We start from the raw sequence: 22,672 nt of genomic DNA on the forward strand, positions 1-22,672 counted from the left end.
GATGGCGAAAGCCTGTGCTGAATTTGGTCTGACCCCATGGGAAGAAAAGAAGGAATGTTTCTTATTTTGACCATGTGGGGAAGAGAAGGTAGTCGATCTTCTCGGTCCCGATTCTGGACCACTTTTGGCAGGAAGGCTTGCGTACCATGCACCATCCATTTTCGGAGCCTGCAATCAAGGGCAGGTTAGAAAATAGTTTAAGGCTCCAGACTCTACACCTAAGTGTTTGACCGCACAGCCCTCTCCTAAATCAGTGGTGTCAGCGGCGGCTAGCAGAAAGGCTAGATCACAACACAAGTGCACAACACCTCTGGACAGTGAAGCTAGAAGACAAGATTTTCTTACCAAAGGCATCCTTAACAGTAGGAGTGACGACGGTCAATGCGGCTAATTCGTTAGCGATTATGGCACGATACGACCGTAAAATGTGCCATCGCCTGGCCCCCATCTTGGAGCACTTGCCCGAAGAACACCGAAAGACAGTTATGCTACTGGTGCGTGAAGGTGAGGAGGCATCAAATCACAGCATCAACATCGCTGTGGATTTCGCGGATTCTGGATTCAAGCAAATAATGGAGTAGTACTAAGAAGGCAGGCCTGGTTAAAATGTACAGACTTTAGGTCGGAGGTCCGTTATAAAGTGCTGGACATGCCCTGTGAAGTTGAGCAGTTATTTTGGGAGAAGATAGACGAAGGGCATGAAGGTGTATCTGAATCCAGCAAGGTTACTGGGGGCATTACAAAGTGGACGAGCATTTCGGCCTTTCGCCCCTTCAGGGAATTCTCAATTTGCCACATCCAGAGACCGAAATTTCAATAGATAGGCATACTCCTCCCAGGGATACAGGCGACCTGTCCAGGCGACACGGGGAAGCTGAGATTTCCAGACTTCTAGAAGGAGAGGAGGACAGTCTTCGTCTACGAAGAGTGAGCAATCAAAATCTCAGCAATGACAATCTTCAAGACGTCCTCGGAGGCAGTGTGTCCCATTGCGTCAACAAATGGGAAAGGATAACATCAGACCGTTGGGTGTTGGACACGGTGAAACTAGGCCACTCTTTGCAATTCAAGATCACGCCGTCGCCCGTTCCTCCCGTGTATTCGGCGCAACCCCATCTTTACATCTTAAAGCAGGAGGTTGTGCTTATACTGCAAAAAGGGGCTATAGAATTGGTTCCAGTGGCAGAGAGAGGCCTGGGGGTCTACTCGCGTTACTTTGTGGTAAAAAAAAAAAAAACAACGGCAAGTGGCTACCCATTCTGGACCTTCAAGCTCTCAACAAGGCTCTACAACGCCTGAAGTTCAAGATGCTTACCCTTCAGGAGGTCATCCGGTCGATTCAACCGGGGGATTTTCTGGCGTCGTTGGACTTAGAAGACGCATATTTCCACATACCCATTGTTAGGGAGAATTCTCATTCAATGGCTAATTTCCCTTACCTAGCGAGTCCCTCAGCAGCATTTTCTGGAGTTATTTCTTTCACTTGGTATGAGTGTGAGCTTTTCCCCCACTCTTACCCATGTTTGCCATGTGTGTTTCCTCTGTTTTTGTGATTGTGGACTCTGGAGTACACCACTTCAGTAGCCCCCTTCTTTTGTGTGTTACACAACACCTTCAGTGCAGTGACACAGGGTTGTCTTTTAGACTCCCCCCCCCCCCCCCCGACTCCATTTCTGGGGCTGACTACTGTCCCCCAGAAAAGGGTAAAGTTACCATTAACTTTACTTGGTCATTCAACCACATATCCAGTACATCCCATCTTACATGGAGTACTGGAAAGGGTTAATCCTTAGCCCTTTTTATCTGTACCTCCTAGAGCATTGTTTCGCTCTTTTAACATTTAGACTTGGCTGGCAGTGGTATCTACCCTAACCTTTCTACCGCTATAGAAACGTGATACTGTTTTAGGCTATTATATTAGCCTCGAACTTAAACCCGCTTGACGAAATCCTTTTTCTTTTGGCTCTGGTCGAGTTCATTCACCATTTCTTTTTGTTAAAATCCTTGGCCCTCATTAGGACCCTGGCGCTAAGTGTTTAACAGCGCCGTAAAAGGCTGCAGCGCCATTAAACACTTAGCACCTTACTACGAGGTCCCTTTGCGGGACCCGACCTTAACGGCTGGTCTACACCAGCCGTTAAAGTAGGGACCCGCAAAGGGACCTTGGTGCCAAGTACGGTACCGCAATTTGTGGTACCGTACTTAGCGCCTTCTCCATTCTCATAGAGCCCTATGTGGCGATGTTACTCACCACTCCGAATAGGCCGAAGATGCAGAGAAAATGACCTTGGAGATGTTGGTGGTATAAGATTCGGAATTCAGCCTTCCATCCCAGCTCCCCTGAGTACAAGACTCAGGCTTCCTCAAAGAGGGGCTCTTTTCCACAATGTACCTCTCTGCTGTTTCAATTAGAACAGACAGAGATGTCAATTGAGTAAAAGAGCGGGGAGAACACACACCGCCAATACCAATGCTGCAAAATAATACAAAGATATTAGACAGTGTTGATATTATACAAGTGATTAGAACAGTTGAAATGATCAGACAACTACCTAGATAGATATTGGAGTGGAGTTGAGTTTCCCCGGGATGATCTACAAAGAATAACACAAATGAGTGGAATAGAACTAAATCAGTATTGGTTCCCACTATAGCTATATAATTGATAACAACTGACCTGAGTAAAGATAAATGGAGTAAGAGGAGTCCAGGATTCTGAAGACGACTGGAGAAAATAACAAACAGGGAAGTTAGTACAGGTAAGTAACCCCGAACGGCACGAGGGACGCACTAGTGCCGGGTTGGTGCAGTTCGGGAGGGCGTTCATATGCACTTAAGAGCAATCTCACAGGAAAGTCACTCAATGTCCCAGAATCCAACAGAAGACAATATCCAAACTAGTCGTGGAGCAAACAAATAGCGAAATGGAGGACAATAGGTATTTACCTGAGTACACGAGTATAGTTGAGTAGCTGTTGAGATGATCCGGATAGTAGACAGCAAATTGATGTGCAGAGCAGCAACCAGGAAAGAACCGTAAGACACAGAAGAGAGCCGTATCCAGTAGCGTTCCGAGTCCAACAACCAGACGAGCACGACAGGAATAAAGGAGGAGACGAGGCAATCCAAAAGTCAGGCAAAAGGTCAAAACCAGGAATTCAGGTAAGGATTCGTGTAGGGAGACACGAAGAGGAAACGGACGAAACCGTGTGTAGCTGGTAATGCTAATTAGCAGCAACGAGCCCCTTGGAAGACGGTGGTTTTATAGTCGTAAGAGGGGTGTGGCTTGCTGTACATCTTCCACGTACAAGACGTGTCAGGTGACCTGGAATGCGTCGACATTTGTACAGACGCCATGGTAGCTTGTACCTGGACCATAGAGGAACCTGTAAAGAAGTTATATTCTGCAAGGATGCCTGCGGGGAAGCCTGAAGTGTAACAGGCGAAAATGGTAATGGGGAAGGGCCATGGTTCAATGGGGAATTACCGCCCCACCTTGGAATGGGGTGGTAATTCCCCATTGAACCATGGCGGACCCGTTACAACACTGGCACCAACCATGGTGCTAATAGCGCCATGGTTTAGCGCCGGTGTTGAAATGAGGGCCCTTGTGTTTTACTTTGCGCGGCAAACCAGGTTTGCCTTCTTTGTGCACTGTCTTTTGGCAGGCTTCTGCCAAGAAGCCCTCCTCTAGGCACCTGGGTGTCTAGGTGGGCTGAATGTGAGGGAGGGGTGTAGTCACCCCCTGCACAGGGTATCCTAGGAAACCCAAGTGGCACTTTGCCATGGTTGGCTGAGGTGGTTGTTCGGGCTGGACAACCCCCCCTGCTGCGTGATTGACAGCCGGGCTGTGTGAATAGGGGATTTTCGCATAAAAGGCAGGTCTCTTGGGCTAGAAGTCAGTCGCCACTGGAACTACAAGGAAGCGGAGAAGAAGTCAGCTGCTGCAACTATCCTGTCCCGGTGAAGCCCTGCTGCAGTCCTGACCTATCTACCCTTCGACGACCAGAGAAGATCCAGTCCGGAGTCTTCTTCCCTTGAGCTTGGTGGGGATAACCAGCTCATCCTCTACAGCCAGAGGATCCTCTTCTTGGTCGAAATCGCTGCACACAGCTGTAGTGGTCCGGAAAGCCATCTGAAAAGCCTCTCCTGTTTTTAAGGAGTGCACCTTTTATTTTTATTCACCGTCGCTGCTGCCGGCCTCATCTCTGTGTGGTGCAGACCCCTCCAGACGTCCTGCTTCGTCCCGAAGCTCCAGGAACCGACGGTCTGCAGGAAACTACCAGGAACAACTGCCATGGCATCAGCCTTCTCATGAATAAGGTACTGTGTTCTGCTTGAGGAATCAGGATAAATCCCTTTTCTTCATCTCCAAGGCTTGCCCTTGTCTTCCCTCCTTCTTATAACTTTTGCTTCCTCGTCTGACAATATCTTAGTACTCTTGGCTGTGTTAAATCGTGAACTGTCCGACTTTGTGATCCTCGACAACAGGAACCCGGTTCCACTTGACACTGGCCCGGCCTATTTACTCTTGAATTTCTGTCTGAGTGTTCTCTGATTCTGTCTGCCTTGACAAAAGTATTGCTTATGATTTTTGCCCCCAACTCTTTCTGGGTATCTCAGGTGCTAAGTGTGTTTTGCCCTGGTAACACTTCTTGCCGCGGATACGCGTTTATTTAATAAGACCGAACTGTCAAAAAGTGATCGCAAGTGTATTCCCGGTAACGTCTTTTGTTTCACAACACCGGTCCGTTAAAACACAGGGTACTTACCTTGAGCTATACTGTACAAAGTGAATTGGTTGGTTGTATTGTATTTTACGTGTGGTTTTTGAATTAATAGAAGTGTCGTGTTTATAACAAATGGTTAAAAAATAAATGTACTTATATTTTTTTACCTGCAACCTTGAGTCAGTGTTTGCTTGAGTCACAGTAATTGTGGTCCCTTTGTGTAATCTCTGTTACTGCTCATATACTCATGAGATAAGCCTGGCTGCTCCGCTACTGCTACCACTTTAACATAGTAGTACAGGCTTGTACCAAAGGTAAAACTTGTATTGCCACCTTTAGTCTTAATTGTGTGTAGTGGTCCCTAAGGGCACTGCACAGGATTCTGCCTAACAGGTCTTTAACGAGTTCCTGAGGAAGGACAAGTTCAAAATGGTGACGTTGAAAGACATTCTCCAAATCTCTGCAGTTTAAGGACTGGTTGGTGTCGGTGGATCTTCAGTACGATTATTCTTATTTGCTGATGCATCGGGCGCACAGGGGTTTAACATTCACCATAGGGGACACGCATTACCAATTCTAAGTGCTCCCCTTTGGATTAACTTCCACATCCAGGGTATTCACCAAACTGATGGCAGTACTGTTGGCACCCATCAGGAGATCCGGTGCCACATATTCCCATACCTGGACGACAGGCAGATCTGAGGGAGGTCGCCATAGCAAGTATCGACTCAGCTCGAGGAAACCTGTTCACTGTTCCATAGGTTGGGTTTCTCCCTAGACTTCCAGAAGTCTCCCGTCACACCAATGCAGAAGCTCCAGTTCATCAGAGCAGTTATGGACACACACGTGGGGAAGGCCTTTCCCCCTGAAGAAAGAGTCACCAGTGTCAGGCAAATGGTCACACTCTTCCAGAACCATGACAGCCTACCATTGGCATCCTTCCTCCGCCTCTTGGGTCTCATGGCTTTCTACATTTTTCTGGTGTCAGACGCCAGACTGAGCATGCGTTCCCTACAATGGCTACTGAGGGATCAGTGGTCCCAGTACTTCGATTCCATGAAGTACATCCTGAAAGTGTCGCTCAGTGGCCAGCGATTTGTCTTGGTAAGTCAGCAGAGAAAACATGCAGGCAGGGTAACCTTTTTTGGCCTCTGTGGCTCAGGCCCAAGTGGTCACAGATGCGTCACTGAAGGGTTGGTGTGCTCACTGCGTGGATCTACATGTGAGCAGCCTTTGGTCACCAATGGCGAGGCGGTGGTATATCAACAGGTTGGAGTTGAGGGTGAACAGGTTAGCCCTGATGGCCTTTGTGCCCTGTCAGCGGTCAGAAATGTGAGGCGGACCAGTTTGTGCAGTTTTCTCAACAAATGCCTTTTTATTAGATTCAAAGGTTGGAGCAATGCCTCACTATCCCTACCCTGACGAGTATTCCCTGCCTAAAATAAGCTAAAGGAGACACGCTAACAAAGGATATCTGTCCCTCACACTGATGCATATAACAAATAAACAAGGAAATGCATGGCAGTTCAAAACAATAATGATTGAGTTCACAATATAACCACAGTCTCTCTTCATAACCTGGGCAATCCCCCTTCTCCAGGTTTAAACGTGATTGGGCTTCATAGTTCATGAAAAGAAAATAAGGACATTCTAGTTTGCAACAAAGTTCCAATACTTCTGTTTGGTCAACAAAAAGTTCAAACACAGAAATATAATGTTCTTCCTCTTCCTTGAATAGGTTCAGTTCATCAATAGCGACAATAATTGTCTTGGTCAGGAGAAATTTAGCTTCTTTGTAACCGCTTCAAACTGCTCTTCCTTTAGCGCCACAAACAACATAAATATCTCTAAGGACCAACATGTAGCACTTCAACTTCCAACTGGTCTACTCCCATGCCAGGCCCCCAACCTCAGTTCACACCTGGTTTACTCCCATGACAGACCCACTTGTACACAGATTTGCCATTTGGGTATACTCCCCTGCCCGAACTGCATTTCAAAACAATAAGTGCTTTTGTGGTTAAGGTCAACTGCTAAGAGGTTCACAACAGCTTCACAGTATTCAGCAAATTACAGCTTCAAAGCTTTCAACAACTACTCAGGGAAAACAAGATTCACAGTGATGCTCTTTCATACACCTTTGCAAATGATGCTCCTCTCCCTCAGGATATCTTTTCCCAGAAGGGCACCTTTTTGCCATTCTTATTTCCCCGCTGCACCAGTAACCAAAGACTGACCGGGATAGGGTCGCTTCTTGCTTCTCCCTTGGTTTTGGCAGTGTTCGTTTATCCCAGCTTTTAGCATATGTTCTACAAACTATGTACAAGTTTCAGAGTTTATAGTCCTTGCATTAGCCCCCTTCTGCTGTTGGTAAAATATTCTAATTGTCTTCGTCTTAGTCTTTCTTGGCTTGCGCAATGCTTGCAAGCATCAACTCTCAACAAAGTCACCCCCTCGGGTTGCTGGGCTTTCCACAAACTCACACTTTTAAGGTTAGTCATTTGGCTTTGTTGCAATAGGTTTTTGCTGCTTTTTCCTAGTACAGTATGCAAAATTAACTTGGGAATCATTTTCACTCTTCACTCATACGTGAGTGCTGCTTCTGCTGCTTTGTAATCGTTCGGTATGCAAAATAACTTTGGGAATCACTTCCACTCATAAGTGAGTGCTGATTCTGCAGCTTTGCAATCGTTCGGTATTCAAAATTGTTCTCTGAATTACTTTTACTTCTACGCAAGCGTTTCCCACACGCTGAACGCCTGCTTCTGACACGCGAGCGGGAACGGATGACTCCGGGGTCACTACCAGCTTGTGAACTCACCAGGTAAGACGTGCGCCACCATTCCCCTCACTGCTTGCAGGACTTCTTTTGCTGTGGTTCTTCGCGATGCAGCAAACTACTTCTTTTAGTCCGTCTTTGCCCACACCACCTACAATTGGAGCGCCTCTTTCTTCTGCGGCCATCTGTTGCACACCAGCCACTGGAGACCGTGTTGAGGCCCTTGGGTACACGCCAGCCACCTGAGACTGCCTCCTTCATGCTTCCAGCTGATCAGCCCCTGTAGATCAAGTCACGAGAGACAAAGCTTTCCTCTGCTACACTTCTCGCTGCCTGATCTTGCCGCTTCAGATTTCTGCATACACAGACCCTCTCAGGACCGGTAGCTGGTATTTGCCAGACAGTGGTCCCGACGTCTTCTCTCTTCTCCAGCTTCTGCTTGGGCTGCCAGCATGAACCACGCTGCTTCTGCTTCTTCAACAACAACTCCACATCTTCTCCTTTGGCATGCACCTGATGGGGCTTTTAAAGCCGCTCTGTCTCCCTCAGGTGTGGGTCATCTGCCTAATGAGCCGACTACTCTTGCAACATTGTACCTTTTCAGCCCTCTGTTTCGTCCCAGTATTTGGGGAATTATGGGACTTGGAAGTCCCTAATGGACTTTTCAGGGTTTTGAATTTGTTTAATTTTAAATCAGAGTTTGTTCCTTATAACATTCTTTAAAGAAAAATAAGAAGGATCAGCCATTAGCCTGGATTGTAAAGGGGGAAGGTAATTTTTTTAAGTTGCTGTTATTCACAAATTTCCTTTCACTACACCTTTGGGTGTTCGGGAGGTCTTAGCTTTACAGGTCTCCCGAATTCTAGAAGGGTTTTGATTTCTGCCATGATGTAGGGGTTTGTGGTTGTTTTCACCCATATTTATATGTACACCTTGTCGAACAGCACGATGGTTATCACATCAATCCATTAAATACTTTGGCATTCCGGAGCCATACTGCCTAAAGGAAGAAAAATACTGTATCTCATCCTACGGAATCCTCTCATTCCCCTGGGCCTTTCTCCTCCCAGGTGATCCTCCCGCAGAACACAACTCCCAAGGTCAGATCAGAAAGCGTCTGCCTTTCCCTGACCACCTGAGAGGAGAATTTAGGCAGGGAATTAGTGAGGAGTCTGTAGGATTCATCACCCCTCTCTCAAAAGGAAGCACATCCTTGTTATGACGGACAATACAGTGGCCATTTACTACCTCAACACACAGCAGTGTTTTTCGGTCTCTACCCTTTTGCAGCGAGGCAACTACAACTATGGTTCTTGTTGCTGGATAACCAGATCTCTGCTTCAGCTGTTCATCTAGCAGGAACGGTGAACAGGTTGGTGTGCGCTCTGAGCGGTCGGAGCATGGTCACACACAAGTGTGAAGTGTGCTAGGAAGTTCTCAAGGAGATCTTTGATTAGTGGGGTACCCCAATGGTAGACCTGTTTGCCACAAGGTCCTAGAGGAAGTGCAGACAGTTTTGCTTGAGGGAATTCCCAGCAAACAGCGCACAGGTGGACACATTCCTAGTGGAGTGGGTCTTTGACCTTCACTATGCCTGCCCTCTGATACCTGTCATCCTGTGGGTTCTCAGGAAGTTGAGTTGATTTCGAGCCACCATGATCTTGATCGCCCCAGTGGGAAGGTACGGTACTTCACCCTAACCCAGAATCCATCAAACTAAATGTGTGGCACTTGAGAGTGTGAGATATGTCTAGGACCTCTCAGAAGAGGTACTTGAGGTGCTACTGGCTGCACAGAGACCATCTAGCAGATCTCTGTACGTGTACAGATCGAGAAGATTTGAGGCATGGTGCACGGAATGCAGGATAGATCCTATCGCTTGTCCCACCACTATGTCTGTTTTTAAGAGGTCTCTGAATCAAGGATCCTCCTACACAATCCCGGTTATGACCTAATTACTGAATGGCCTTGTAAATAGGGTCCTGCCTACCCCATTGGTGGTTCCGTACTCGGACCTAAACTTGATTCTCACATTGTTGATGGCGGCTCCGTTGGAGCCCATGCATTCATGTCCTGTCAGGCTACTTACCTTGAAAACAGCCTTCCTGGTGGCAATCACGCCAGCAATATGTGTAAGTGAGCTGCAGGCGTCATCCTTTAAGCCACCTTTGCTCTGGTTCTTTAAGGAGAAAACTTCACTCAAGGTGCAGCCTGAATTCCTGCCTAAGTGGTCTCTGAATTCGACATGGCCCAGAGCATTGATTTGCCAGTGTTTTACCTTCCTCCACATCCTTCTAAAGTTGAAGGGAGGCTGCACAGGTTGAAACCTGAGTCATATCTCAGCTTTTTTGTGGTAAGGACATCAGACTGTAGTCGCGATGACCAACTCCTTGTGGCTTTCTCTCTGTCCAGAAAGGGATTGGCTGTGTCAAAACAGATAATCTCTTAGTGGATAACTCTCTTCATTGCAGTGTGTTACCAGAGAGCTGTGAAAGATCTGCCACCAGGGGTATGGCAGCATCGTCTGATTTACAGGTATTGCAGTAAAGGACATATGCCGAGCAGCAACGTGGTTGTCGCTCTAGACGTTCACCAAGTATTACTGCCTGGGTGTGGCATGAGGTTCAGATGCCTGTTTCGGTAGGGCTGTTTTGCAGAGCTTCCTTGTCCAAGGGCTTTGATCCCGCATTCACACTCTGTACTGCTTTGGGAGTCTATCTGATGAGGAATCTGCAGAAGAATGGAATCCATTGAAGGAGAAATTCTCCAGCATGGGGTCTGGCATGGATTCACATGCTCATGAATATTCCCCATCGTCAGGCTGGGAATCCTCGGTAAAGAAAAATCAGTATCAGTTTTGTTTCTGATCTGTCTTTCGTAGTAGTAACCAATCACTGATCTCTGCGTCATACTGACCACAGCCAATGACTGCCCTCTACTTAAGCCCCACCTCTGGCAGCCATCTTCAGATTTTTACCGCACGTTCAAGTGTTGGGAGTCCTCGTGCTTAGCTCTCGAGCTTTTACTGCGTGTTTCACGCTTTTTCAGGTGAATTTTCACATTTTTTCGGTTAATCGAGCCTCAAGCTCCACCTTTTCTACTCCCGTTAACGGCTACCCGTTACGGGATTTTCCTACGCCCCTCAAGGGTGAAGATTTAGTCGAATCAACTTCTGGGAGGATTCCAGAAGATTCGCAGCCTACTTCGAGATGGCCCAGGACGCGAGTTCGTCACCCGGACCCAAGCTGTTTCGCAGCTACCCTGGATGCGGGCTGCAGAATGTGTTTAAGGAAGACGAACATTCGCGATGCCTCTATTGGCTTCATGGGGACAAGATTCATGTAGAGAAGGACTGCCAGTTCTGCAAGAACTTGTCGGAGCGGACCATGAGGGACCGTCGATCCCGTCTCGCCAGCTGGTTGGAGAAGGGCTCAACGGGTGAGAAGAAGAAAGGGTCCGAGCGGGCTTCTAAATCCTGTGCGGGCGCTCCGGCGACGGGGGCCCAACACCAGGCCAAGCACTGCGAGTCCGCTGGCTCCGGGAGCGCCGAAAGGTCGGGCTATTCGGTCGCCAGGCAGGGCGCGCCTTCCCCGGCACCGTCAACCACGAGCCAGCGCTCCGGTTCGGGGAAGAGGAAGTCCGAGACCCAGGGTAAGCTTCGGGAGAAGCCCTGTCCGATCTCGGAAGAGGGGGAGCGAGGCGTCGCCCCTCCCCCTAAGGAGAAGGCCCGGGACGCACCTAAGGTGGTGAAGGCCCCTACCCAGCAGGCAAAGGCCTCTATCGAGGCGATCGCGGCGACTCTGGCCAAGCCGGCAGAGACCCCGCCAGCGGAGACTGCCTCCGGGACTAGAGTTTCCCTGCCGCCAAGGAGGGAATCCTCTTTTCAGCCCATCGTCATGGCCTCCATGATGGAAGAAGCGAGGGGGGGCACGGTAGCCTCCTCGAGCTCGGAGTCAGCCTCGGAGGAGGAACTGACCGAGGCCGTGAGGAACCTCGAAGTCCAATTCGAGAAGGTTCGATCCCATAAGGAAGATCCTCAGGAGATAACCGAGGAAGACGACGATGGCGAGGAAGAGCAGCCTTCCCTTCCGGCGCAGCCGGAACCTAGGCCTCAGGATGGCTCGGCGGCCATTTTGTCTGCGATCCAGTCCTTATGCTCTGAGATAAGGACGAGATTCCCACGGCCCAGGCCGGAGGACCCCCAACCTGGCCCGTCAGGAAGTCCTCAGAACAAACGACGGAGGACCCAACCCTCTCCTCCACTCGCCCCCGTAAGGCCTAGAGTTCCCTCCTCATCCTCCCACGAGTCGGGAGATGACGGTGCGATGGGCTCGACGACGGGTTCTGACGACGACGGAACGGGTCTCCCGTCGCACGGGCCTCGCCGCCCGACGAGATTGGCTCATTCCACGCCATGATCGCCAGGGCGTCCGAATTGTTCCAGCTCTGCCCGGAGGAGCAGAAAAAGGAAGGTTTCCTCTATCAGCGCCGGGAGGCCAAGAGGAAGACTGTCATTGCGGTGCCTCTAATCGATATCTGGGAGGAAGGCCTGTCGGTTCTCAAGAACCCCTCCACGGCACCAGCCAAACGGGACCGGTATGAGAAGAAGTACCGGGTCCCCGAAACCGCTCCCCTGTGCCTCAGGGCCCAGCCAATGCCAGACTCGGTCATCTCGGCGGCGGCGAAGAAGAAAGCGGCGGGGTCAGGAGCCTCGACGTCGAATTCCCCGCCGGACGGCGAGGGAAAGAAGTTGGACGCCATGGGGCGGCAGGTCATTTCGTCAGCGACGACGACGATCAAAGCGGCCAACGCCCTGGCGATCGTGGCCCGTTAGGACAGGGAGCTCTGGTTTAAGCTGGCCCGCATATTGGACTTCCTACCGGACGACAAGAGGTCCGAGGCCCTGGAAATACTTCAAGAAGGCGAGGTGGCGTCGGACCACGCCATAACGGTGGCAACCGAGATTGCCGATACCGGGTTCCGCCAGCTGGGCAACAGTGTTTGCCTACGACGAAGGGGCTGGCTCCGGGCGACCGACTTCCGTCAGGACGTCCAGACCACGGTGTTGGACATGCCGTTCGACGGCAGCAACTTGTTCGGGAAAGCGGTGGACGAATCCCTCCAAGCCATAAAGACGGACACGGAGACGGTCCGCGCCCTAGGAGCCCTTCAGCAATGACTGCCCGTTCGGAGCTCCGGAGGCAGACAGGGTGCCTCCAAGGGATCCAGCGGTGGCTCGTCGTCCTACCGCCAGGCGGCAAGCTCCTCGTCTCAGGAGGCCTACAGGGGTCGCAGCAAGCAGGGAGCGCCTCGCCGCCATCGGCAAGGTGGCCAGGGCGGCAAGACCACTACCTCCAAGCAGGACTGAACCGGCCGTGGTCTCGGGCCCCCACCGAAGCACCCCGGTGGGAGGCCGGCTGACGAATTTCGTCGGCGTGTGGAAGTCCAACTTCACCGACCGTTGGGTGCTGGATACCCTGGCAAGAGGACACTCTATCAAATTCCTGAAGAAGTGCCCTCACGTTCCACCTGTGGCCAGGAAGGAAAATCATGTCCCGCAACTGCTGTTGGAAGTACGGGCGATGCTCAGGAAAGGTGCCATCGAGCATGTCCCGAAGAGGCTCCGGGGCTCCGGGGTGTACTCAAGGTACTTCCTCGTCAGGAAGAAGACGGGCGGCGGGCGCCCCATCTTGGACCTTCGTCGTTTGAACAAATACATCAGGTCACAAAAGTTCAGGATGGTCACCCTCCAGCACGTACTGGGACAGCTGGAGGAAGGCGACTTTCTATCGTCGTTGGACCTGGAGGATGCATACTTCCACGTTCCCATCCTCAAAAGTCACCGAAAGTTCCTCAGGTTCGTCGTCCAGGGACGCCACTACCAATTCAGAGCACTGTCGTTCGGATTGAAGTCGGCCCCCAGGGTCTTTACCAAGTGCCTAGAACCTGTGGCTGCGCCTGCAGGGGATTCACGTCTACCCCTACCTGGACGACTGGCTCATCCGCTCAAGGACGAGGGAACTCGCCGTCGAACACACTGCGAGGACCGTCCAGCTACTCACAGACCTGGGATTCGCCATAACTACCCAAAGTCCCACCTGGTGCTGTTGCAGGTGGCCCTGTTTCTGGGAGCGAAGCTCGATACAGTGAGGCGCCTGGCGGCACTGTCCGAAGAACGGACGAAGACCATTCTAGGCAAAGTGCAGCGCCTGCTAGCCACGGACGTGGCCAGGGTGAGGTCCATCAAGTCCCTCCTGGGGATGATGTCCTCTTGCATCTACCTGGTGCGCCTCTGCAGACTACGGATGCGACCTCTTCAAGAATTTCTCGACGCCTGTTGGATGCAGGCGACGGGCACCTTCGAAGACAGGGTCCCCCTCAAGGAGGTGTTCCGGCGGGCAATTCAGTGGTGGGGCGTTCGAGCGCACCTCACGGCGGCCAAGAGCTTTCAGACGCTGGCGTACCAGGAGACGGGGACGACGGACGCCTCCCTGGAAGGTTGGGGCGCCCACACCGGAGGTCTCCACGCAAGAGGCTTCTGGCTCCCGGAGGAGAGGCTCCTGCACATCAACGTCCTGGAACTCCGAGCCGTGTTCTGGGCTCTCAAATTGTTCCTCCCGTCCCTCAAGGGCAAGGTGGTGCGTATCTTCACGGACAACACCACGACAATGTTTTACATACGGAAGCAGGGAGGCACCAGATCCCCAGCCCTATCCAAGGAGGCACAGGATCTGTGGCACTGGGCGGTCGCCCAGGGGATGTTCCTGATTCCCTTCCACCTGGCAGGAGAAAGAAACACCATCGCCGACTCGCTCAGCAGGGAGCTGCGCGCGTGTCACGAGTGGGAACTGCACCAGGATCAGGTGGATTAACTCTTCCAACGATGGGGCAAACCCCAAATCGACCTGTTCGCAACAATAACGAACTCAAAGTGCAAGAGGTTCGCCAGCAGGTTTCCCCAGCCGAGAAGCATGGGCGATGCGTTCTCGTTCCCCTGGGACGGCCTATACCTGTATGCGTTCCCTCCGTTGCCGTTGCTGCTTCGACTCATCAACCAGCTCAAGAGGTCCCGGTGCAGGATGATCCTCGTCGCACCGGCGTGGCCGAGGCAGATCTGGTTCCCGGACCTTCTGGACTTGTCAACGTCCCCTCCCATCAAGCTGTCGGCAGACGCGGACCTTCTCTCCAGAGAAGGAGGCGCCATCTTCCACCACGACCCGGCGTCTCTGAACCTGCAGGCTTGGCTCCTGCAGCGCTAGAGTTTGGAGGCTACGATATACCGGCCGATTGCAAAGAGGTTCTTGCAAAGGCCAGGGCGTCCTCGACTCTTAAATGCTACGGTCATAAGTGGAAGAGGTTCTCTATCTGGTGCCGAGCACAGAAGATCAACCCCCTACGGATTACGGGCCCTCAAGTGCTGCTGCACCTGCTATCGCTGGCAAAGACTGAGCTAGCCCATGCCTCCATTAAGATTCATCTGGCGGCGATCTCCAGATATACCAGAACCACAGGACGGACGTCCCTGTGGTCCCATCGACGGGTAAAAGAGTTTATGAAAGGACTGTTCCGGTTGTTCCCACCGGTGAAGGCCCCGGCGTGGGAACTTAACGTGGTGCTGACCAGGCTCATGGGGCCCCCATTCGAGCCGATGCACTCCGCACCAATGAAGTTTGTGCCGTGGAAGACTGCATTCCTGGTGGCCATTACCTCCGCACGACGAGTGGGAGAGATCCAGGCCCTATCCTGCAAAGCACCGTACTTGACTTTCCATGCCTCGAGGGTCGTGCTTAGGACGCACCCCTCCTTTATGCCCAAGGTGCCGTCGGACTTCCATCTTAACGACCCCCTGGTGTTACCTGTTTTCTTCCCGTCTCCGTCGTCGCCGGCCGAGAGAACTTTGCACTCGCTGGATGTGGCTAGAGCGCTGAAGTTCTACGTGGACCGCACAAAGAGTATCCGGAGGACATCACAGCTGTTTGTGAACTTTGGACCTGTGAATCAAGGGAAGGCTCTCTCGAAGTCTTCTATTTCCAGATGGCTCTCCGGCTGCATCATGCACTGCCACCGGTTGGCTAACCGACCGCTGCCAGGCCGTCCGAGAGCCCATTCGACCAGAGCGATCGCTGCTACTACGGCGTTCTTCTCTGGTGTGCCCCTGCTGGACATCTGCAGGGCGGCTACGTGGAGGTCGACGCACACCTTCACGAGATTCTACTGCGTCGATCGGGATTCCAGGGAGGAGTCCAGGGTCGGCCGAGCAGTGCTGCGCAACCTGTTCGCTTAAGGTGAGCCTGGTGAGGAGGTAAGAGATGCTTAATGTTGAGTTTTTTGTATTGCTTAATGTTGAGGCTTTTGCCACCCCCCGTGGTTGTGCATGTGTGTACTGCTATTTATTCTTATATTCATGAGCATGTGAATCCATGCCAGACCCCATGCTGGAGAAGGAACAAGTTACTTACCTGTAACTGTTGTTCTCCAGCATGGGTCTGGCATGGATTCACATGCGAACCCTCCCACCTACCCCTCTGCGGCTCTTCACTTAGTCATACTGCCACTTCACGTGCTACCAAATCTGAAGATGGCTGCCAGAGGCGGGGCTTAAGTAGAGGGCAGTCATTGGCTGTGGTCAGTATGACGCAGAGATCAGTGATTGGTTACTACTACGAAAGACAGATCAGAAACGAAACTGATACTGATTTTTCTTTACCGAGGATTCCCAGCCTGACGACGGGGAATATTCATGAGCATGTGAATCCATGCCAGACCCATGCTGGAGAACAACAGTTACAGGTAAGTAACTTGTTCCTTACTTACAGGTAATGTTCTTTCTATGGATTCTTCAACCGCAAATTCCTCATCACCCTCCCATTTCGGCCCGCTATGTAAGTGGTCTGCAGTCTATATGTGGTTGTCCTCTCCTATTTGGACGAGGTTATGAATAGTTGTTTACTAGGCACAGTTTCAGGCCTTTCTTAGTAACGCTGCCAGTCAGTGACTTTCAGTACAATCCTGTTCCTCAATAAAAAATGTTTAAAAATTATAGTTTGGCTTTGTTCAGCCCGAATCCTTGTATTCTTCCTCTGCGGCTGCTGAGCTCGGGGAAGGGGAGTATGGACAGAAGGTGAGGAACTGAGGTATGGGGGCATAGTGGCGTGATATGTGTATGGCGGCCGACGTCCCGTTCAGAGTCGACGAGTAGCACGGTCGAGTTAAGAGGGGGGGATCGACTGTCGAGTTGTACTACCCCCCGTTTAAATTTATTTGTACGAGCAGCTGACATTGGAATCAATAGCTGTCTGATGAGAAATCTGTGGAGAACAATCCAAAGAAAGTACATTTCCGGTAAGTCATTTCTCCATGTAAGTCATTCAGGTTCATGTCTACGCGTACCTCGACCACTGGTTGGTTCGTGCAGAGTCTCTTCATCTGCTTCTTTGTTATACAGAGACCGCACTCCATTGCTTAACATAGCTGGAGTTCTCTGTCAAGTATGCCAGATCTCGCTTGACATTTTTGAAACGCGCTCTGTTCTTGGTAACTGAGCGAGACATGCTGTCTTGCGTTGCTGCCTCATTGGAGGACAATGTGAAGACCATCCTTGCAAAGGCTCTACTGCTTTTGCAAAAGACATCTGCGTCGGTCTGCACCTTGAAGTCCCTTGCTGGGGGATGATGTCATCCTATATCCCTCTATCTAGCACTGCAAGAGGTCTCAGCAGGAGTTCCTCAGTGTGTGATGGACACAAGTCTCCATGGAGGACAGGATACTTTTGACACGCCCCTTCCGCGATGCTCTTCACTGGTGGATGTTCTGCTCCCATCTATCCAAGGAGCATCCTTTCTTCTGCCGGACCTTCAGGTCTCAGTCACAATGGATGCATCTCTGGAGGGATGGGGTGTCCACACAGACCATCTCCATGCCCAGGGGTCTCTGGTCCCAGGAGGAAGAGGAGTTGCACATCAACATCCTGGAATTGTGTGCTTTGTTCTGGGCCCTTAAGTCTTTTATCCCGCAACTTCAGGGCTGAGTGGTCCGGGTGTTTACCAACAACACTACCATGAAATTTTACATCCGCAAATGGGGCGGCACCCGGTCCCCCGTTCTGTCGGCAGAAGCTCAGGCCCTGTGGGCTTGGACTCTGGCCAACAATTTCTTTGTCATTCCGTTCCACCTGCCATGGATACGCAACACAGTGGATTCCCTCAGCAGGGAATTGTGGTCATGGCATGAGTGGGAACATCTGGACGATCACATTCGCTGGGTCAGGCGACTCCAGATGTCCACCTCTTTGCTACCAAGGTGAACAAGAAATGCAGGTCTTTCACCAGCAGATTGCACCACGCAGGGAGCAAAGGCAGCACCTTCACTTTCCCCTGGAAAGCGATGTTCCTGTATGTTTCCTCTAATCCCTCTTGTCACTCGAGTGATCGACTTGTTCAGACAACATCTGATCCTGGTGGCCCCAGTTTGGCCAAGCCCATTCTGTTTCTCAGATCTTCTTAGCCTCTCATTGACACTGCCCATCAGGCTACCACCTCTCGCCAACCTTCTGTCCAGAGACCAAGGACCAGTGCTACACCACGACCCAAACTCCCCCAGTCGGACTGTCTGGCTCCTGCTTTCTTAGAATTCAGAAGAATACCTTTGCCTCCGGACTGTCAAGATGTTCTGGCCAAGGCACGTGCATCATCCACAGTTTCCTGCTATATGAGCAAGTAGAAACGTTTCTCCCTTTGGTGTTCTGGTCATACCAGATCTCCAGGACACCGTTAGGAATGGACCATGCCATCCGGCTAGACTTTGCCCAACAGAGGGCCAAGAAACAGGCACAAACAGGAAACTGAGCCCTGCCCAAATTCCACACCAGCAGGCAGACCACATAGACCACTAGCCTTGATAAAGACCCAGAAGGGTTGAAACACGTGTCGGCTGACTAATAATGCTATTAAAATACACAAAATGACTGAAAACAGAATTTTAAAGAATTATTTACTGTTTTCAAACACAAGGTTACTGGATCCAAAAATGTCCAAGCCTTAACTTACATATATTGACAGAGATCACATTAAGATCACTATCCCTTTTAATAGTTTACTTTTTGTATATTTTCAGATGATGGAGTGTATGATGTTACCATGCCTGACACTTTTAAGAAAATTCTCTTATGCCGATCCAGCTGTTCGTCTGTCTTTGGCCCAGCAGGCATCAGTTCTTCTAACATTGTTCAGAGGTAAGATCAGCTTGTAAAATTGCACATAAAGTACATTTTTGTTGACAAGAGCTATATTGCATCTGCATTGTCACCATTGGTCCAACCATGAAGCACATTTCCTTTTTAAAGATTGGAGATCTAGTGAAGTTTTAAATAATTCTTATGTGGAGGTAATGTGGAAGTCCTCAGCAAACTATGTTTAAGTAGTGGCAACTAAGCATGACTTTATTCCCCTTTTGTACCCCCCTTTTAGCCCAAGGGACTGGGTAAGGTTTTTGTTCTTGATGGCTCGAAGGAAAAAGCGTTCCCATAAGCATTAGCTCGATTTTTTTCTATGTCTGTGTATATATATATATATATTTCTGAGGCTTGTGGAATCTGCTTAGATCACATGCTGTGCATAGGCCGACATCTAGAGGAAGCTGCAGAGTATTACAGTTGTTGTTTTTGAAACTCGAAAAGGGACGCTGACAGGGCGTGCCAGTAATACTATCTCTAGTGTGACATCCACTGTACCCATGGTCCTTCAAGTGTCGAGGTCCCTCTGATTGTTTTTTTCTGCCATCTTAGACGGACGCTTATAGCGGAGTTCTTCTGCATATCGCCATTTATTTTGAACAATTAATGATGGTTTCTTCTTACTATCCTTTATATTCACTGACTATCGAGAACACCCGACGCAGTGAAGACAAGGAACATCCGTCGAAAGACTCCCGGCGACTGATCGTCCCGGCCTTGGAAGGCCGCTACGGGCTTCAGCCCAAGCAGTAGGGAGAGTTGGGGGTGGTCATTCTTGAATGTATATACCCTTATTCATACACTATATTCACTCGCTGCCGATATATTCCATTATGGAAAGGACCCCCTTTAAAGTGCAATAAAAAGACATAGAAAGACTGCCTTAATAAACGCTGGGCCCACCACGGCAGGCTGCTCGAGGCCATGCAAGGGGAGGGTGCCATCAGCGATGGCAGCAACGCTGCGGTATCCGAAGGCGACGGGGTGACTCTGGTTACCCAAGCGCAGGCCCCCGACCCGGGAAGACAGGCCGGCAGCCTTGTTATGGGGACAACACCCTGTGGCTGAAACGCTATCACTTCATCCTCCACAAAACACACAACTCATGGCCGAGATTCAACACACGTGTCGAGCGGACGGCAGCGCAAAATGTCTAGCGAAAGGTCCGTTGAATCTCTGTCCTCTGAGCACTCTTGTTCAAGATCGCCACATGACCGGCCCCGGCCGTCAAAGGACGGCACGGATGTCGCACGAAAAACCACTACCGGCACCTGAAATTCGACATTCTGCCTCGATTCAGGTACAAACCCCATACAGTCTGGATTGGCTCACTTAGTCAAGAAACACGCTTCAGGGGGCAAGGGTAAAGAGAGGGAGTCCAAGAGAAAATCCTCTAAGACCCCTCATAGGGAGAAACCTCAGGATGCTAGGCCCACTCACAAAAGCAATGAACCTGTAGCACTGTCTTCCACCCTGAAGAAGAAGGCTCCTTCTTCTACCTTACTTCCTCCCATACCTGAAGATTTAGGGCTCCCTTCTCAACCATTGGTCATTCCGAGTTCTGCCCAATGGCCGGCTGAGGATATAGACGGGGACATGAGGAGGATGTCTTTCATGGCCAACTTCTATGAAAAGGACCCTGACTATTTCACAAGCTTCCACTCCACTGACCCACCACCCCCCACTACAAAACCCTCTGGGTCGAAGATCCCTGCTCAACCCCCTGCTAAGAGGTCTTGCCCCGAGAATCCACAGTTGCAGGCGGATACTGTATAGCGCTCCTCCAACAACCCCAGAACCACCCCCCTCGACAAAAGACCCATTCCAAAGAACACCAGTGCATCCTCCTCGAGGAAATCGCCACACTTCTCCTAAAGGACGCCATCGAAGTCGTCCCGGTCAACCAGGTAAACAAGGGTATTTATTCAATTTACTTGCTTGTGCCAAAGAAAGTTCTAACAATGTGCCCAGTATTAGATGTATGCCCTGCAAACAGGTATGTCAAGCCACAAAAGTTCTGCATGACTATGCTACAAGAGGTAATCCCTCTACTAAGAAATGGGGATTACATGGCAACACTGGATATGAAAGATGCCTATTTTCATATTTCAATGTTCCCAGTGCACAGAATATTTTTGCGTTTCAAGATAGCGAACCAGCACTACCAATTCAAAGTGCTGCCCTTCGGAATAGCATCTGCTCCAAGGGTATTCACGAAGGTACTGGGAGTGGTGGCAGCACACCTGCGCAGGGACGCAATCCCTGTGTACCCTTACCTGGACGACTGATTGATTACAGGGGAGTCTCCCCTAAATTGCAGGCAAAACATTCAAAGAACTATCATCCTTCTCTTTCAATTGGGCTTCTCCATCAACGGGAACAATTCAAGCCTAGTGCCAAGCACAACCAAACAGTTCCTAGGAGCTGTTATAGACACACAAGAGGGGTTGCCCTTTCCGTCAGAGGAGAGAATCCAAAACATGTTACTGCAAATATTGCATTATCAGGCCGGCTGCCAGATAAGGGTGCGCAAAGCTATGCCTTTGCTAGGCATGATGGCATCTTGCATTTACCTGGTACCTCGGGCGTGCCTGCGCATGCGACCCATGCAGGAGTGGTTGGCGAAACCATGCTCTCAGGCAAGCGGTCAGTGGGACGATCTAGTGGTCGTTTCGCCAACACTAGTACAAAATCTTTGCTGGTGGACAAGAGAAAATCTGTTGCAGGGGAATCCCTTCTACGATCCGGAAGTACAAGCGATTGTGACCACAGATGCCTCGCTTGCTGGGTGGGGGGCTCATTACCTTCACCACACAACTCCGGGTCTGTGGTCTCATGCGGCAGCACATAACCACATCAACATGCTAGAACATCTGGCATTATTCAAAGCCCTTCAGGCATTCGAGTTTCACCTAGCGAACCAATCTGTGCAAGTCCCGACAGACTGCACAACGGCAATGTTTTACATCAACAAACGGGGGGCCACACGTTTCCCAAATCTGTCCAGGCTTGCGCAACAAATTTGGAGATGGGCACTCAAGCGGAAGATATTCCTATCGTCACAGTACGTTCCAGGGGAACTGAACTCTCTGGCAGACTCACTGAGCAGAGATCCCTTACCAGAGGAACACAAATGGCAACTACACGCAGGGGTCGTATAATACCTCTTCTCTCAATGGGGTTTCCCCACAATAGACTTGTTTGCTACAAGCGAAAACAGTCAATGCCCAGACTTTGCGTCCAGTTTCCCCCAGCCAGGCTCCAAGGGGGGAACACCCTATGATTGAACTGGTCAGGGAAATGTGCTTATGCTTTTCCCCCCAACACCTCTCATGAGGAAGGTCGTGAACATGATCCATAAGGAACAGGTGACGCTCATCCTAGTTGCTCCCATGTGGGCAAGACAACCCTGGTATCCACATCTGCGCAAACTGGCAATGTGCGATCCCATCATACTCCTGTGCCCGTACAATCTGCTCACTCAGCATGGGGGACTAACAGTGCACCCTCAACCTCGCTCAATGAACTTGGCAGCATGGCTCCTGAAGTCATAGAGTTTGGATATCTTAATCTGCCACAGAGATGCATGGATATCTTGAAAGAAGCAAGAAAGCCTAACACTAGGCATGGTTATTTTGACAAGTGGAGGAGAGTTGTAATTTGGTGCCAGTCTAAACAAATTAACCCCATAGAATGTACTCCTTCCCACATTCTAACTTATATGCTCCACTTGCTAGATTTGGTGTTAGTATTCAACTGTTTAAAAGTCCACCTGGCAGCCTTGTCAGCCTATACCACTTCCCACAATAAAGTCTCATGGTGAAGGTACCTGTCATCAAAGCATTCATGTAAGGGAGTAAAGAGACTCCACCCTCCAATTTCAAACTTGCCGCCAGGATGGGATCTCAATGTTGTACTCGCTAAGCTCATGGG

General features: G+C 50.4%; 1 protein-coding gene across 1 annotated transcript in view; it reads left to right on the top strand.

The window, feature by feature from the left end:
* Positions 1–22,672, top strand: part of RTTN (rotatin) — a 2,784,523-nt gene that overhangs the window by 1,074,761 nt on the left and 1,687,090 nt on the right. Inside the window, exon 22 of the mRNA XM_069620779.1 lies at positions 18,622–18,739. Coding sequence (XP_069476880.1) covers positions 18,622–18,739 — 118 coding nt within the window. The remainder of the gene's footprint in view (positions 1–18,621; positions 18,740–22,672) is intronic.

The sequence above is a fragment of the Ambystoma mexicanum genome, chromosome 5q (genome assembly GCF_040938575.1).
Source record: "Ambystoma mexicanum isolate Mex_15411 chromosome 5q, UKY_AmexF1_1, whole genome shotgun sequence".
In the NCBI taxonomy this organism is placed as follows: domain Eukaryota; kingdom Metazoa; phylum Chordata; class Amphibia; order Caudata; family Ambystomatidae; genus Ambystoma; species Ambystoma mexicanum.